Raw genomic sequence first — 15,608 nt, 5'->3', positions numbered from 1 at the left:
GCCCTACTGAAATTCAGTTTGGTGGGGGGGAAGCCAAAAGTATTAAAAGTAATTTATTGAAAAGCTAGTCAGAAGAAAACTTTAGAAGATTCTATGTTTTCTTCAACCAAACCTAAGGAGCCCATATACAGAATAAAACTGGATCCTGGTTACACAGAATCATTGATCTTGCAGATAAACATCTTGGCAAGTGAATGGCTTTAAAATGCATAACAGCAACTAACGTCTGGAGCAGAATCAAATACAAAACAGAAGAGTCAGAAGAAAAATCCAGAAAGGAAGAGACCTATTTATCCAATAGCGGCTGTTTAGAAGGCAGACGGAGCTCTTCTTCCTTTGGCACAAAGCAAAACTTGCATTCTTCATTTGAAGAGTGTTGTTTCACCAAGATAGGATGAACGACTGAATCATGAAGTCCACTGTCTTGAAAGGACATGGGGCTGGGCAATAAAATTACTAAAGCGAGGACCTTAAGACTGGGTGTTCTGCATACCCCCACTGTCCTAATTGCCACCATCTCCCGATCCACAGGAGCTGTTTGTCAACAGGAGGAAAACTCCTGCTGCAAAGCCTCACCTGTGTGGTACAGAATTTCTACATAAGAGGTGCATAGAGGAGGATCATGTACTTGAAAAGTTAAAGGGGAAAGATCCAAATGTCATCTGCATCCAAACACTTCCCGGCTTCACTGGGTGCTGCTCAGACAGAGCAAAGTTATTTTTCAGCCCCAACCCTAAACAGCTAGCTGAGTCCCACTGTTTACACCTGAAACAGATGAGCCAGCAGATAGTTTCAGAATGGTGATCTTAAGTAGGCAAAAGTTCATTCTTCTTTGAGATAATTCTGAAAGTTCATGGCAGCTACAGACACCATGCTGCAGGAGTAGGCTATATAGTAAGTGAGGGAACAGTCTCTGCTTTTTCTTCTTCTTCTTTTGTACTAGGAGAGGAATGAATTAGGACTACTCAGTGTTGTCTGGTTCTTCTACCTCTCATGTGTTTGTCCGATAGGCAACTTGTAAGGACTCTGGGGGTGGTTAAGTGGCAATTCTACATTCTTCCCTTCTCATTTTGCCCCCTGGAAGCAGCAATGGGCACAGCAAGACTGCATGGAGGTCTCATCCTGCGGTTGGAACAAAGGCCAGGAGCAAGGGTATGGATTTCATTTAAGCTGAGCAAATCTCTGACCCTTGCCCGCTATGGCTTGTTCCTCCATTCTTGCAAATTTTGAAATGCCGAAAATTTGACACCTATGACGTTTACCTAACACCTATGACAAATGCTCGTAGTAGCCACCAGCCAGGTGGCGATTAAGCTGGACCAGTGATGACTCAGGATCTGGTATGTTATCAATATCTGGGCAGGAGCCACATACGAGGATTCAGAAGCAGCATTCAGAAAGGAATGCTTTGGATGCAGAAGAGATGAGGTTCTACTGGGAGGAAGGTGGAACTACATAACCATGACTGGTTTCGTACAGGCGGGTCTTTTGAGGTGTGCAGAAGAGTAGGAGTGCCTCACAAACAGGAGATGTTAGAGCTCTCTTGATGGCTACACTCCCCACAAATGGCAGTTCTCAGCCCTAGGAGGAAGGTGTGCTATGTTTGTGTGTGTCAGAGAGGCCAACTGTGCCCCTACAAGGCCAATGCTGACTGTTGTCTCATCTTCAGAAGCGTCTCCGCCTGGGCAGCGAGGTCTTGTAGAGAGACTTGCCTTTGCCTTCAATGTAGGTAATGCTCATCTCTTTGGCATTAATCTCAATGTAGGCAAAGCCCCCTTGAGAAGAGGCGTGGCCATAGAAGAAGCGCAGGTATCCAGCAGGGACCTCGTGAAGGTGTTGCTTGTTGTCATCCATGAAGTTCCCCGCTCCACTTAGCACGTAGCCCAAGCCAGTTTTGTCCTGGAGGTACTGTTGGAGAAAGGGAGGAACAGGCTCAAACCAGTATCACCGTCGCATAACTTTTGGGTGTCTCAAACCATCATGTTGTTGCCTAGCTATCCCCCCGCCCATGCATGTTGGGAAAACATAACAGTGGTACCTTCGTTCTCAAACGACTTAGTTGTTGAATAAATCAGCTCCCATTTGCAAACGTTTTTCAGAAGCCGAACGTCCAACGCGGCTTCTGCTTGAGTGCAGCTAATCGGAAGTCGTGCCTTGGTCTTTGAACGGTTTCAGGAGTCCAATGGACTCCCAGAATGGATTAAGTTCAAGAACCAAGGTACCACTGTATATGTGACAGACTTTTATTTAAGAGACAGGGGTACAACTTCCAGCCCATGGAATGATTGTGAGAAGCTCAGTATTGCTGAAGCTCAGTGTTGCTCCAAGAAGGAAAGGCAGTGGGGTGCAATAGTTGTAATGATCTTGTATGATTTATGTAGTACAGTGGTACCTCGGGTTACATACGCTTCAGGTGACAGACTCCGCTAACCCAGAAATAGTGCTTCAGGTTAAGAACTTTGCTTCAGGATGAGAACAGAAATTGTGCTTCGGCGGCGCAGCAGCAGCAGGAGGCCCCATTAGCTAAAGTGGTGCTTCAGGTTAAGAACAATTTCAGGTTAAGAACGGACCTCCGGAACGAATTAAGTACTTAACCCGAGGTACCACTGTACTTGTGATGTTCTATTATGCTCTACAGTCATACCTCGGGTTGAAGTTGCTTCAGGTTGAGTGCTTTCAGGCTGCACTCCACGGTGACCCGGAAGTAATGGAACGCGTTACTTCTGGGTTTCACTGCTTGCACATGCGCAGACAGTAAAAATGACATCATGCGCATGTGTGGAAGCGGCGAGTTGCAACCTGTGCACGCGCAGACATGCATTGCGTTTTCTTCAGGATACGAATGGGGCTCTGGAATGGATCCCGTTCGTATCCAGAGGTACCACTGTAATTTGTTATTGTTATTTATTGTTTGTAAGCTGCTTTGGGATTCATTTGAATGAAAAGCAGCATAAGATTTCAATCAATCAATCAACAATAATGATGACAAAGTATGTTCAAGATAGGCTGCCAGATAGGAAGAGACAGGGCTGTAGGGGCACATTTTTATGTTTAGTGCTCAAGTTCTACACAGACCATCAAATGGCACAGTTCCTCTCCAGAGGGACTTTCTACCTGTGCCAGACATACCAAGTTGGGAGAAGGAAAGGAATGGAAAAGACGAGAGAGGTTGAGGAAAGGGTACATCAGGTGGCAGCAGGAGATGCGCACGTGGCGCAAGGGTCAGTGGTCAAAGGGAAGTGCTGGTGAAGAGACACAAGACATGGGATGGGAAGCTAGCGAAGGAGTCCACCTGCTTCCCCACTTCTCGCAGCTCTCCCAGTTTGCAATGAAAAGCAAAAGGCAGGTGTTGGGATAGCATTATGAAGAAGAAACTGGAGGAAGGGGGAAAGAGGCCGTAAACCAGGAGCAACACCCCAACAGTCACAGGTCATGAAGTAAGAACTTCCTTCTCACACTTTTCAATAGCACTCGTGCTCATTTAGCATATATTTTCTCACTCATTCCTGCAGCAAGTTCCTTATTCTTCCCCTCTTTTACAGGTGGGAAACAGAGCTGGACCATAAAGAAGGCTGATCACCGAAGAATTGATGCTTTTGAACTATGGTGCTGGAGGAGACTCTTGAGAGTCCCATGGACTGCAAGAAGATCAAACCTATCCATTTTGAAGGAAATCAGCCCTGAGTGCTCACTAGAAGGACAGATCCTGAAGCTGAGGCTCCAATACTTTGGCCACCTCATGAGAAGAGAAGACTCCCTGGAAAAGACCCTGACGTTGGGAAAGACGGAGGGCACAAGGAGAAGGGGATGACAGAGGACGAGATGGTTGGATAGTGTTCTCAAAGCTATGAGCATAAGTTGACCACACTGTGGGAGGCAATGGAAGACAGGAGTGCCTGGTGTGCTCTGGTCCATGGGGTCACGAAGAGTCGGACACGACTAAACAACAACAACAACAAAGGAAGCCCAAGACCCAAATCTACCACTTTCTACAACAAGGGGTATCGTCTTTATAGGAAGTGTGCAAGAGCAAAGTTCTCAGCAAAGATGATGGGGCTCTCTCTTCCTTGCCTCACCTGTAGGTTGTGATCATGGCCGCACAAGTAGGCTGTGGCCTTGTATTTCAGCAGCAGCGGCTGCAGGTGCTTCACCAAGCATGTGGTTGGGCCGTGCTTCCCCACCGACCACACTGGGTAGTGCCCAGCCACCAACAAGTAGTCATCCTGAGAGTTGGCCAGCTGTTTGCGGAGCCAGGACATCTGGGAGCGGGCCGCGCCCAGTTCCTGTGGGTGCAGGGGCTGCTCATTTTGGAAGTCATCCGAATTGCCGCAGATAGTCACCGTGTCGATCATGACAATGGAAACGGTGGCGTTGGTGCCGGGTACCTTGAACCTCAGCCTGTAGTAGTTTTTGGGGAAGTGCCTGGTGGCAAAAAGAGCGGGAGGCAAAACAATTAGAAACGAAGAAGGAGAAGAAGGAGAAGGAGGAGGAGGAGGAGGAGGAGAAGGAGGAGGAGGAGGAGGAGGAGGAGGAGGAGGAGAAGAAGAAGAAGAAGAAGAAGAAGAAGAAGAAGAAGAAGAAGAAGAAGAAGAAGAAGAAGAAGGTGCTTCTATATCGCAAGGCCTTTGGTGGGATGCTTCCACAGCCACAAAAGCTCTGTGGATGTTCGGCCACGCAAGGGCTGGCCGAACCAGACATCAAAACAGAAGGGGGATTACTTTGAGCCAGGACTTGTACCTGCAGATCTGCAAGGATCACCTCACAGCTCCAAGGAGAAGCAGCACCTTTTCAGGCACTCTGGGCCAAACTACCGTATTTTTCACTACAAAAATTTGCGGCTCTTGGGGGCTTTTGCGGGAGGTGGGGGAAGTGAGAAAGCCTCACTCTGTCCCTTCCCCCACCTCCCGCAAAAGCCAGGGATAGCCGCGCGAAGCCTCCCCAGGGCAGCGGGATGAAGGCTCCCCGCTGCCCTGCGGAGGCTTCGCGGGCTACCCCAGAGCTGCTCAGGAGCTTGGCAGGGCTGGCAGGGGAAGCCCGGGTCCCGTCCCCCCCACAGCCCCAGGGACCACACATTCGCTCCATAAGATGCACAGACATTTCCCCTTAGGTTTTAAGAGGGGGAAAAGTGTGTCTTATGGAGCAAAAAATACGGTAGCTGCGATCTGGGAGGTCTATGAAGTGTCTCCTGGTCGGCTTTTTAAAAAATTATGCAATGTAGCTGGCAGGGCTCCAAATTTCATTGGAATAGAGGCAGGAGAAGAAATAACTAACTCCCTCCCCGGCTGTTTGTGCATTAAATATCCTCAAACTGTTTTTCTCCTCTGAGAGGAAGAGATATGTGGGCCTAGGTATCTTTCTCCCCCGTGGGTATGAAAGCAGCTGTCTGGTGTGTGGGTGTGAATTTTATTTTGGGGGGGGGGACACCATCGGGAAACGTTTAAGTACTTCCCTTTCTCAGCTCTTCTGTATATCACTGGAGAATAATCTACAAATTCAATGCCTCAGTTGCTCTGATGAGAACACAATATACAATTCAGCTAAGTTGTGTGACCTGCTTTTTAAAGGACTATGCAGTCAACTAACAGAGCAATTGTACACTTGTCTACTCCAGAATAAGTCCCGTTCAGTACTGAGGCCCCAAAGGCCTGTGATCAGCACCCTACCTTGCCCTTTGAATGCATTTTATAGAAACATTGGCTCTGAAATGATAGAATAATTAAAGTAAGCAATATCACAGAATCCTCTGCAACGTCCAGGTGTTTGATGCTGAGAGAGATTTTTCCTCAAGGAAAGAGGTTTGATAGCCACTTACATAAAGTTTTTTATTGCTTAATCTGTGGCGCAAATTTTAAATCAATGAAGCTGCGGTGTGAGGGCAGCTTTGCTTGGTTGTTTGTTTTGTTACTATAAGAGAGAAGTAAAAACAAATATTAAAGATGCTTAATAAGAGCTGGTGTACCACAAAGTGTGGTATATTGCATTTAGGGAGAAACTAACTCCAAAACTGAGAGTTTTACATGGCACTTCAAAGACAGACAAAGTTACTTCAACTTGGAGCTCCTTTTCTTTTATTAATTATGTTAAGAGGGCAGACAGCATCCTCCCTCATACTGTATACAAATTTGGAATGCTTAACATCTGTATTTATGTTTTGGTATGGTATTTCCATCTTGTCATGTAAACAGTTGCCTTGACCTTATTATCATCTTTGCCTTCCATTATACAGTGGTAAAGGTACCCCTGCCCGTACGGGCCAGTCGTGTCCAACTCTAGGGTTGTGCGCCCATCTCACTTAAGAGGCCAGGGGCCAGCGCTGTCCGGAGACACTTCCGGGTCACGTGGCCAGCGTGACGAAGCTGCTCTGGCGAGCCAGCACCAGCGCAGCACACGGAAACACCGTTTACCTCCTCGCTATTTATCTACCTGCACTTAGGTGTGCTTTCGAACTGCTAGGTGGGCAGGAGCTGGGACCGAAAGACGGGAGCTCACCCCGCCGCGGGGATTTGAACCGTCGACCATGCAATCGGCAAGCCCTAGGCACTGAGGTTTTACCCACAGCGCCACCCGCGTCCCTATATTATACAGTGGTACCTCGGGTTAAGTACTTAATTCGTTCTGGAGGTCCGTACTTAACCTGAAACTGTTCTTAACCTGAAGCACCACGTTAGCTAATGGGGCCTCCTGCTGCTGCTGCGCCGCCAGAGCACAATTTCTGTTCTCATCTTGAAGCAAAATTCTTAACCTGAAGCACTATTTCTGGGTTAGCGGAGTCTGTCACCTGAAGTGTATGTAACCTGAAGCGTATGTAACCCAAGGTACCACTGTAGTAGAGTTTTGGGGAAGTGTCATTATGGAGGATGCACTGTGTATGGTCTGCTAACAAAAAAAATATTTTTTTGGAGGGAGGGGAATAGTTATTTGCTCTATTGTTTCTTGGTGTAATGCATTCATCAACCTTTGCAGTAGCTGTTACTGACTCAAAAATGACAGGTATCAGTAGTAATCAAGGCATTTCTTATTATTCGCCACCTAGATTTTAGTCTTGAAAATAAATAAGAATATACAAAAAAGAGAGCTGGTGTATTCTAGTGGCTAAGGCTGTCGGCTGCAAAGCCTACAGATCAAATCCTACCTCTCCTGTGAACATATTAGGGGGCCCACGGCGCAGACAAGGACATTCGCCTCTTCCCGCAAAATCTGTCCCCTAACTTTTCCACACCTGGTAACTCTCTGCAGCTTAACTACCAACAAGAACAAATCACAGGCCTCACAGCAGTGGAGTCTTACCAACGTTTGGAGATCTTGCTATAGGCAATCTGTGCAGTGACATTCCCTGAATGGTCGTGATTCCCAGCCAGCACATACCAGGGCAAGTTGCGCAATGAGGGGGCCTGGAAAACGGACTCAAATGTCTCCTGCAACAGAAAAAGGAGCGCCTTTGTTTATGGATTCCTCCAGACAATCTGTTTATTGCGCATTCATCCAGATTTGCTTGCAGAGAGCTTATGCTGAAGGTTAGACTATGCCTCTTTTTCTTCCTTTGCTTGTACAGAGGTTATGCACCTCCCCATTAATAATTTGCCCACCCCACACTTTTCAGTGCAATCTCCCTGTTGCTTTCCTTAACCACACAAAGTCTTTTTTTTAAACGCGGATTTGTTGCGTTAAGGCAACAGAAAGCTATAATCCACTCTTTGTAGAAGCCTAAATTTACAGCATGCACCTGAAAAACTCCAATAAAATACTAATATTTTGAATAGTGCCCTTATATGCGCGTGCATTCAAGAAAGAGAAGATTTATGGCTTTCAGTTGTTCCTTATCTAACATGTAACCATTTCCACAGCAACATTTCATACTGACACTCTCTAAACATTTTAATAAAAGAAGTAAAAATTAAAATAAAAGTGGTGCCTGAAATTTGCTTTCCCCTCCCCCCCCCCATTTTCTCCTTTCTGCTGTGTCTTTCAGATTGTAAGCCTAAGGGCAGAAGCAGGGGCTGTCTTGATCTTATCAGGCACTCCAGGAGCCTGTTTGCCTGAAGGGCGGGTTCTAAATCATAAAATCGCAGAACTGTAGAATTGGAAGGGACCCTGAGGGTCATCCAGACCAACCCCCTACAATGCAAGAATCCCAACTAAAGAATCTAAGACAGATGGCCACCCAACCTCTGCTTAATAGTGAGGATTGCTAAGTGCGCTAGTGGTGCCTTGGATACACTTTAAAATAAATTCACGTAGGTAATTCAGGATTTGGGGGGGGGGGGTCCACAGCGCCTAGGGCTTGCCGATCAGAAGGTCGGCAGTTTGAATCCCTGCGACAGGATGAACTCCCATTGCTCTGTCCCAGCTCCTGCCAACCTAGCAGTTCGAAAGCACACCAGTGCAAGTAGATAAATAGGTACCGCTCCGGCGGGAAGGTAAACAGCGTTTCCATGCGCTGCTCTGGTTTCGCCAGAAGCGGCTTAGGCATGCTGGCCACATGACCTGGAAAAACTGTCTGTGGACAGGCGTTGGCTCCCTCAGCCAGTAAAGCGAGATGAGCGCTGCAACCCCAGAGTTGTCCGTGACTGGACCTAATGGTCAGGGGTCCCTTTACCTTTACCTTTGGCACTCAACCCCAGGGTTCCCAACTTGGGACTGTGTAGGCTGTGTGCTGTGTCCAAGTTAACTCAGCAGCACTCTGAGCTTTATCTTATTCCAGCACTCCCTGGAGTCCTGATGGAGTCCCCAGCCTCTCCACACACTCACACACCCCACCTCCTGACCTGAAAGCGCTTGTCGTAGGCGTCCTGCACACCACTGTAGTAGAAGTTGTCTCCGAGGGACAAGATGAAGTCTGCTCCCAGCGAAGCTGCGGTACGTCCCATCTCGCTGGCCACGGCTGCCTCGCGGGCTGTGTAGAAAGGAGCGTTGGGCACCCCGCCCCAATCTCCCACAGCGATGAAGCGCAAGGAGGAGCGTGCATGAAGACTCGGCAGGGCAGCCAGGAAGAGCCCCAGAAGGTAGAGGAAATTCATCATCTGAAAGCGAGGAAATGCGATGACAACATGGGGATAGAAACAACATTTACCTGGAAAAGGTCAACCACAGATCTGCTTGCATTGCTACTATCGTTTTCTGGAAGCTCCTTCCCCTCGACTCTGAGCACTGCTCTCCTTTCTGGTCTCACTACTAAAGAGTTTTATTCCATGTTTGTTCCAAGCACACACTCCTGAAAAATTGCAGTGCTTATTAAAAACAACCAGAGTCCAATAGGATGTAACATTTCGGCTTCTTCTGTGATTCTTTTCTGTGTTCTTTGAAATGATGCCAAGAACAGCGAAGACCCCCAACAAATTATTTCTAGATATTGCTAATGAGGCATAGAATGCTTCCAGGTGAGGGTTTAATATTACAAATGGGTCACTTGGATATTGCAGATCATGGGACACAGGCAGCAGTTCCCCTCCCCCCAACACTGGATTTTCCATGAATGGGGTAAATAATGATTAAATGGTGGAGGGCAAGATATGGATGGCAATATAATGTGACACTATTGTGTGGGTGCTGTGAAAAACTTGCATGTCTGAGCAACAATAAACAGCCACCTGGAAGCACCCATAGAAAATGGAACTATTTCTCCACCAACCCAAGATTTTTGTCCTGCCAGCTAGCTAATGTGCCTAACCAGCCAATTACCCATTAAAAAAAATCTAATTGATACCTTACCCAGTGTGTTGTTTTTCAACTGATACCATACTCGTGTGTGTGTGTGTGTGTGTGTGTGTGTGTGTGTGTGTGTGTTCTTCATATTTACAAACACACATACAAAACCCCAGTGACCTTTTAAATGTCCCTTGTGAAAATGCCTTTCTATTGATACATAGGGCAGAATTCACTTAACAAACCCGTCAGCGAAAGGCCTGCACAAGGACTTCTGTTTGTGTAACAGGACTTTCCCACAAAATTGTTTCTGAGGGGTGAATGGGAGTGGGGGGGGGGAGGGAGAGACATTCTGTCTGGCTAGTGGATGTGGTTGTGTAGATAGAACATTAATACAGTATAGCATGTTGAACTCCACCCATATTTATCTAATCACACTTTGCCCTGAAAAAACAACCATTGCTCACTCCAAGATTACATTAGAAAGCTATTGTCATTCATAGTGCATTCCTGTGCATGTCTACCGAGAATTTGTGGACCTGTCTGAGGGACACTCATCCCAATTCCTTTGTTTACAGATTAGACACCATTGGGCATTCACTCTGACAGAGTTTGGGGAGACACTAGAGGATGTTGGATCAAATCAAGAGTTATCACACTTTCTTTATCCAAAAAATCTGATATTTAGGGGAAGCGGGTGTGGTTCACAAGAGCTTCAAATCCGCTTTAACTGCACAGCCTAAATTTGTTGGGATGTGAATGAATAACAAAGAATATAGAAGTCTGGTAGCGCTCTTACTCTCAGCAACTGTGCACACAAGATTGCAGCCTTAAAACATGGTAGCGCACAGCCATGCTGTGGTACGGAGAGATATACAAAGCAGAAGAGGTTATATACCATTTGCTAATCTCCTGGATACTGGGATTTATTAAAAAGCCACTACCTTTCTTATTTTGTAGTATTATGTCAACATCAAACCCAGATTTGGTGATTAAAGAGTAAAAAAGACAAGCGTTCCTTTTTCGCAGTGCAATTAACAAAAGAACGTAAGAATAACCCGCAATGGCGCATCTGGTCCAGCGCCCTGATGTCACAAGGAGGCGAAACAACCAGAACTGTACACGGTACAGTGCAACCTCGGTTTGTGAACGTGATCTGTGCGGGAGGCACATTCGCAACCCGCAGCGTTCGCAAGCCACAGGGCCGGGTCTGTGCACGCCATGATGCGATTCAGCGCTTCTGTGCATGCGCAAAGCGCGATTTAGTGCTTCTGCACATGTGCAAGCGCCAAAACCCAGAAGTAACCTGTTCCGGTACTTCCGGGTTTGGCATGGTCCATAACCCGAAAACGCACAACCCGCAGCGTTCGCAACCCGAGGTATGACTGTACTCCAAATGTGATCACACCATAGATTTGAATAATGGCATTATGATATTGCCAGTTTTGCTTTCAATTCCTTTCCTAATGATCCCTAGCATGGAATTTGCTCTTTTTTTCTTTTTTCAGCTGCTGCACCCTGGATTAGGATTAGGGCTGTAACAATCCCAGTGCTGCTCTGTCTGATTTCCCTTCTGCTGAACTTTAAGCATCCATTATTATTCAGTTTAATAGCTCTAATTCTTTGTTCTTCAGAGACCTCCTTAGTCTAGGTTTGCACTTGGCTTGCCAGAGCTTGTGCTCTCTCTTTGTCATCACCCAAAACACTCACTTCTTAAAGAAAGGCTTGTTGCATTGTACAGAGGTACCTCGGGTTACATACGCTTCAGGTTACATACGCTTCAGACTCCGCTAACCCAGAAATAGTGCTTCAGGTTAAGAACTTTGCTTCAGGATGAGAGCAGAAATCGGGTTCCGGTGGCGCAGCGGCAGCAGGAGGCCCCCCATTAGCTAAAGTGGTGCTTCAGGTTAAGAACAGTTTCAGGTTAAGAACGGACCTCCGGAACGAATTAAGTACTTAACCCGAGGTACCACTGTATAGCTTTCTTGACTCTTCGATTTAACCACGCTGGCATCCCTTACATTTGCTCTTGTTTGCGCCTTTCCTAATGGGTAGCCTATGTTTTTAGGTTGTATTAACATGGGCGTCCAAACGGTGACAAAACGTTGAAACAGATCCATCGATTGCGCTCTTCTCCGGGAGGGCAAAAAAGGAAAAGGAGGGGGGGGGGAACAGATCAGGGGCGACCTGTAAGCGAGGTAGGAAAGCAAGTACGTAGAGGAAGCACCAGAAAGAGAAAGACTTTGTAACAAGAGGAACTTACTTGCTGTTTTTGTTAAGATCCGTCCTGTCAAAACTTATGTGCTCGGATCCGATCGTCCTGGGTGTTAACTCAGCACCTCTCTCTCCGGGGAGTCTCTGTCATCTGAAAACAACTGAAGTACCTCCGCTGCAACATGGGACATTTTATCAGTAACTGGAAACGGGAAATTGGGGCGGATGGGGGGGGGGAGTTCCCTCCAGCACCAGTCAGGATTGAAGCAGAAAAACTGAGTGAGATGGAGAAACAGATGCTGAAGTGATGACCCACACTAACTTCTCCCCCCCCCCCAAGCCATGTGACACTTCCTCCTCCGAGCAGACAGAGGTTAAAGATTCTTTAACCTGCCTTCGCGGCAGACCTGATAAGGAAACTGCGGCTCAGCCCCTTAACCCTTTCGCAGCTCCGTACGTTGGATGCCACAAAGGCTAGCTTACTTTTTTGAAGAAGTAGATAGGTAGCCGTGTTGGTCTGCCATAGTCAAAATAAAAAAATTCCTTCCAGTAGCACCTTAAAGGCCAACTAAGTTAGTTCTTGGTATGAGCTTTCGTGTGCATGCACACTTCTTCAGATACACAGTATATCTGAAGAAGTGTGCATGCACACGAAAGCTCATACCAAGAACTAACTTAGTTGGTCTTTAAGGTGCTACTGGAAGGAAATTTTTTTTTTGAAGAAGGACTCAGGAAATGCAACCGTTTGAACGAGACCGGCGGACTAGCTGTGGGACCTTTTGATAAGATACTGTGATAGGAATTTTGAGGTCTTAGATATATGGTAATGTTCATAAGTGTACCAACCAAGCACGTACATAGATCAGCACAGGAAGACCAACCTGGCACCATTTTGATTCCTAAACTGAGCAAATGTTTTCTCTGCAAGGTCAAAGTGGGAAACCTCCCCATTGTCTCTTTCCTCACAAATCCTGTCTTAAGGGCACATTTAAAATATGAATAGGGTGTGAGCCTGTGACCTGGCCCAGAAACTCTTTATCATTACAAAAGACTGGCCAGGCTCCCCAGGGTATCCAGTCAAGTAACCTGCCAGACAGGAGATAAACAACATTCAAATTTCTTCTTTCCAGTAGCACCTTAAAGAACAACTAAGTTTGTTATTGGTATGAGCTTTCCTGTGCATGCACACTTCTTCAGATACACTGTGCATGCACACGAAAGCTCATACCAAGAACCAACTTAGTTGGTCTTTAAGGTGCTACTGGAAGGAATTTTTTTATTTTGACTATGGCAGACCAACACGGCTACCTATCTGTAATTCAAATTTCTGTTTTAGACCGCCTTTTCTGTGATGTAAGTATGATGTATCTGAGGGGTGGTCTTAGGTTACACCCCTTCTGTGATGTATGTATGATGATTCTGGGGGTGGTTTTGATCTACAAGGTGGCAATGTGAAAAGTCCATATAAGGGCTTGCGCGCCATTGTTCTGGGTTCCTCCTCTCTCCTGCGGGTGAGGGGAGCACCCTGTTGCAACAGATCAATAAAGATCAAGCTTACTAGCTGCTTTGCTTCTCAATATTCTCTGGTTGGCCTCTGTTATTTTCTCCTACCAATAGGGAACCTATGTAAGGACTCTATATGGGCTCTTGGATACCCCCATAAGGGAAAAGAGCAATTTTTGTTTACAACAATACAAAGCACAACAAAGTGGTGAGCCAAAAGCCAGCGAGGCTAAACCCGGGAGAAACAAAAAGCTGGCTTTTCCATATGAAAGGGAAGGCAAATGAAGAGGCTGCCATGGCCTATAAGCCAGGAGTGTCCAAACTCGTTTTCAAAGAGGGCCAGATTTCATGAAGTAAACATGCATGAGGGCCAACCAAAGTTGTTGACCTTTGTTGTTTAGGGTCAGTGGCGTAGCGTGGGTTGTCAGCACCCGGGGCAAGGCAAGTAATTTGCGCCCCCTAACCCGTGGATTTGCGTCCCCTAACCCTAACCCCCAGATGTTGCGCCCGGTACAGCCGGCCCCCCCTGCACCCCCCACGCTACGCCACTGTTTAGGGTTGAAGTTGTTGACCTTTGTTAACAGAGAAATCCGAGGGCTCCCTTGGACAAAGAAAACAAGGACACCAGCCAGGAATACCAGAGCAAAACAGCAGCCAGTAGTCTTGGTCTTTATTGAAGACTGTCATGACAGGACTCCCACCTGCCACCAGGTGAAACAAGATGGAAGCCCTGAACAAAAGAGAACCCAAACTTTTATTAGCTGCTAATCCCCATGTTACACCCCCCCAAAACTACATCACGGTTACATCATGAAAGGGGAGGTCTGGTGGCAGTCATCTGAGCATCCTGGACCCTGCCCCATGGTTCCCCTTGCCCTCCACCAAACACCCATCAAGTGTAACAAAAGAGATACAGTATATGAATTTCTGAAGTTTCCCCAGTGAGCCAGTACATAGATACATTTATCAGTGAATTGTTACATTTGGTATTGTGCAGCAGAGGCCCTTTGAATAGATAGGAAGAAACTGTGGTGAAGTGTTTTGTGGGGGCAAATCACAAAAGTCATTGTGCTGATTTTGGTAGTGGGCTGCATTTGCATGATATCTGCTGGAGGGGCAACCCCCCAACCTATACATAAATTCCTACAGCACCTTTTTTTAGCATTTTACCCCAGAGTTGTTGACCTTTTTTTAGAACCATGAGAAGAAACTGCCTGGGGGGGGGGCGAATTAAACTGACCGGCAGGCCGGATTAGGCCCCTGAAATGGACTTTGAACATGCCTGCTAGAAGCCTTGATGGTTAAATGAACCTCAACTTCAGACGCAATGCACGTCTCATGACCAGGGGCTGGATGTACAACAGGGCATGGCTGTTGCTTTCAGGCCCTGGTTACAAGTTCAGATACGTGGCTGGCCATTGTTGGAAATTCCCAGCCTTCTGAATAATGCAGGACATGCCCCAGCCTTCTAAATAAAAGGGGGGAAAGGGAGAAGGAAGCTTTTTGAAATGTACCAATGATGGCACATGGGTTTCCATCAAAACATCATTATCACGTATGAGGGTAAAAATGCAGCACATATTAGAAGAGGAGAGGAGAGCCCGTGGGCATAGCTGGGGGAAGGATGGGCAGTTGCCCCCCAAATAAATACAAATCTGAGGTTCTGCCTCCCTAACAAAAATCCTGGCTATGCCCATGGGCGAGCCTAATATCTCAAGCCTATCATGGCCTACCTAGAGGTATTTAACCTACAAAGTGTGTTGGTCACTTTAAGACAGGGGTCAGCAAACTTTTTCAATAGGGGGCTGGTCCACTGTCTCTCAGACCTTGTGGGGGGCCAGACTATATTTTTTGGGGGGGAAACCCCCGAATGAATTTCTATGCCCCACAAATAACTCAGAGATGCAATTTAAATAAGAGCACACATTCTACTCATGTAAAAAACACACTGATTCCCGGACCGTCCACAGGCTGGATTGAAAAGGAGATTGGGCTGGATCCGGCCCCCGGGCCTTAGTTTGCCTACCCATGCTTTAAGAGAAGCTTTCACCCTTTCGGGAACCAAGGACACAGAGACAGAGAGAGAGAGCATCTTAGAACCACCACAAGTACTAAACAGGCTTCTACCATAAGCCCCACTGTCTGCAGACCAAACAACTATATTTGTTGCTTCATTGTAATTACCCCAAAAAGTGAGGAGGCAGATGGACAAGCCCAGATTGATAGCTGAAATTTCCAGGTCTTGAAAA

General features: G+C 46.7%; 1 protein-coding gene across 1 annotated transcript; it reads right to left on the bottom strand.

Moving 5' to 3' along the window:
• Positions 1 to 37: 37 nt before the first annotated feature.
• On the bottom strand, positions 38 to 12,210 carry ACP5 (acid phosphatase 5, tartrate resistant). Its single transcript, XM_083483189.1, has 5 exons — positions 11,906 to 12,210; positions 8,766 to 9,020; positions 7,288 to 7,415; positions 4,077 to 4,422; positions 38 to 1,908 (listed from the first exon to the last, which is right to left on the bottom strand). Exons 2-5 carry the CDS (start codon positions 9,018 to 9,020, stop codon positions 1,666 to 1,668), a joined length of 972 nt encoding a protein of 323 aa, XP_083339315.1. The 5' UTR covers positions 11,906 to 12,210; the 3' UTR covers positions 38 to 1,665.
• Positions 12,211 to 15,608: the final 3,398 nt, after the last annotated feature.

The sequence above is a fragment of the Podarcis liolepis genome (assembly GCF_965112155.1).
Source record: "Podarcis liolepis genome assembly, chromosome: 17".
NCBI lineage: Eukaryota > Metazoa > Chordata > Lepidosauria > Squamata > Lacertidae > Podarcis > Podarcis liolepis.
The sequence above is the reverse complement of the archived record's forward strand: the minus strand, read 5'-3'. Positions and strand labels throughout refer to the sequence as shown.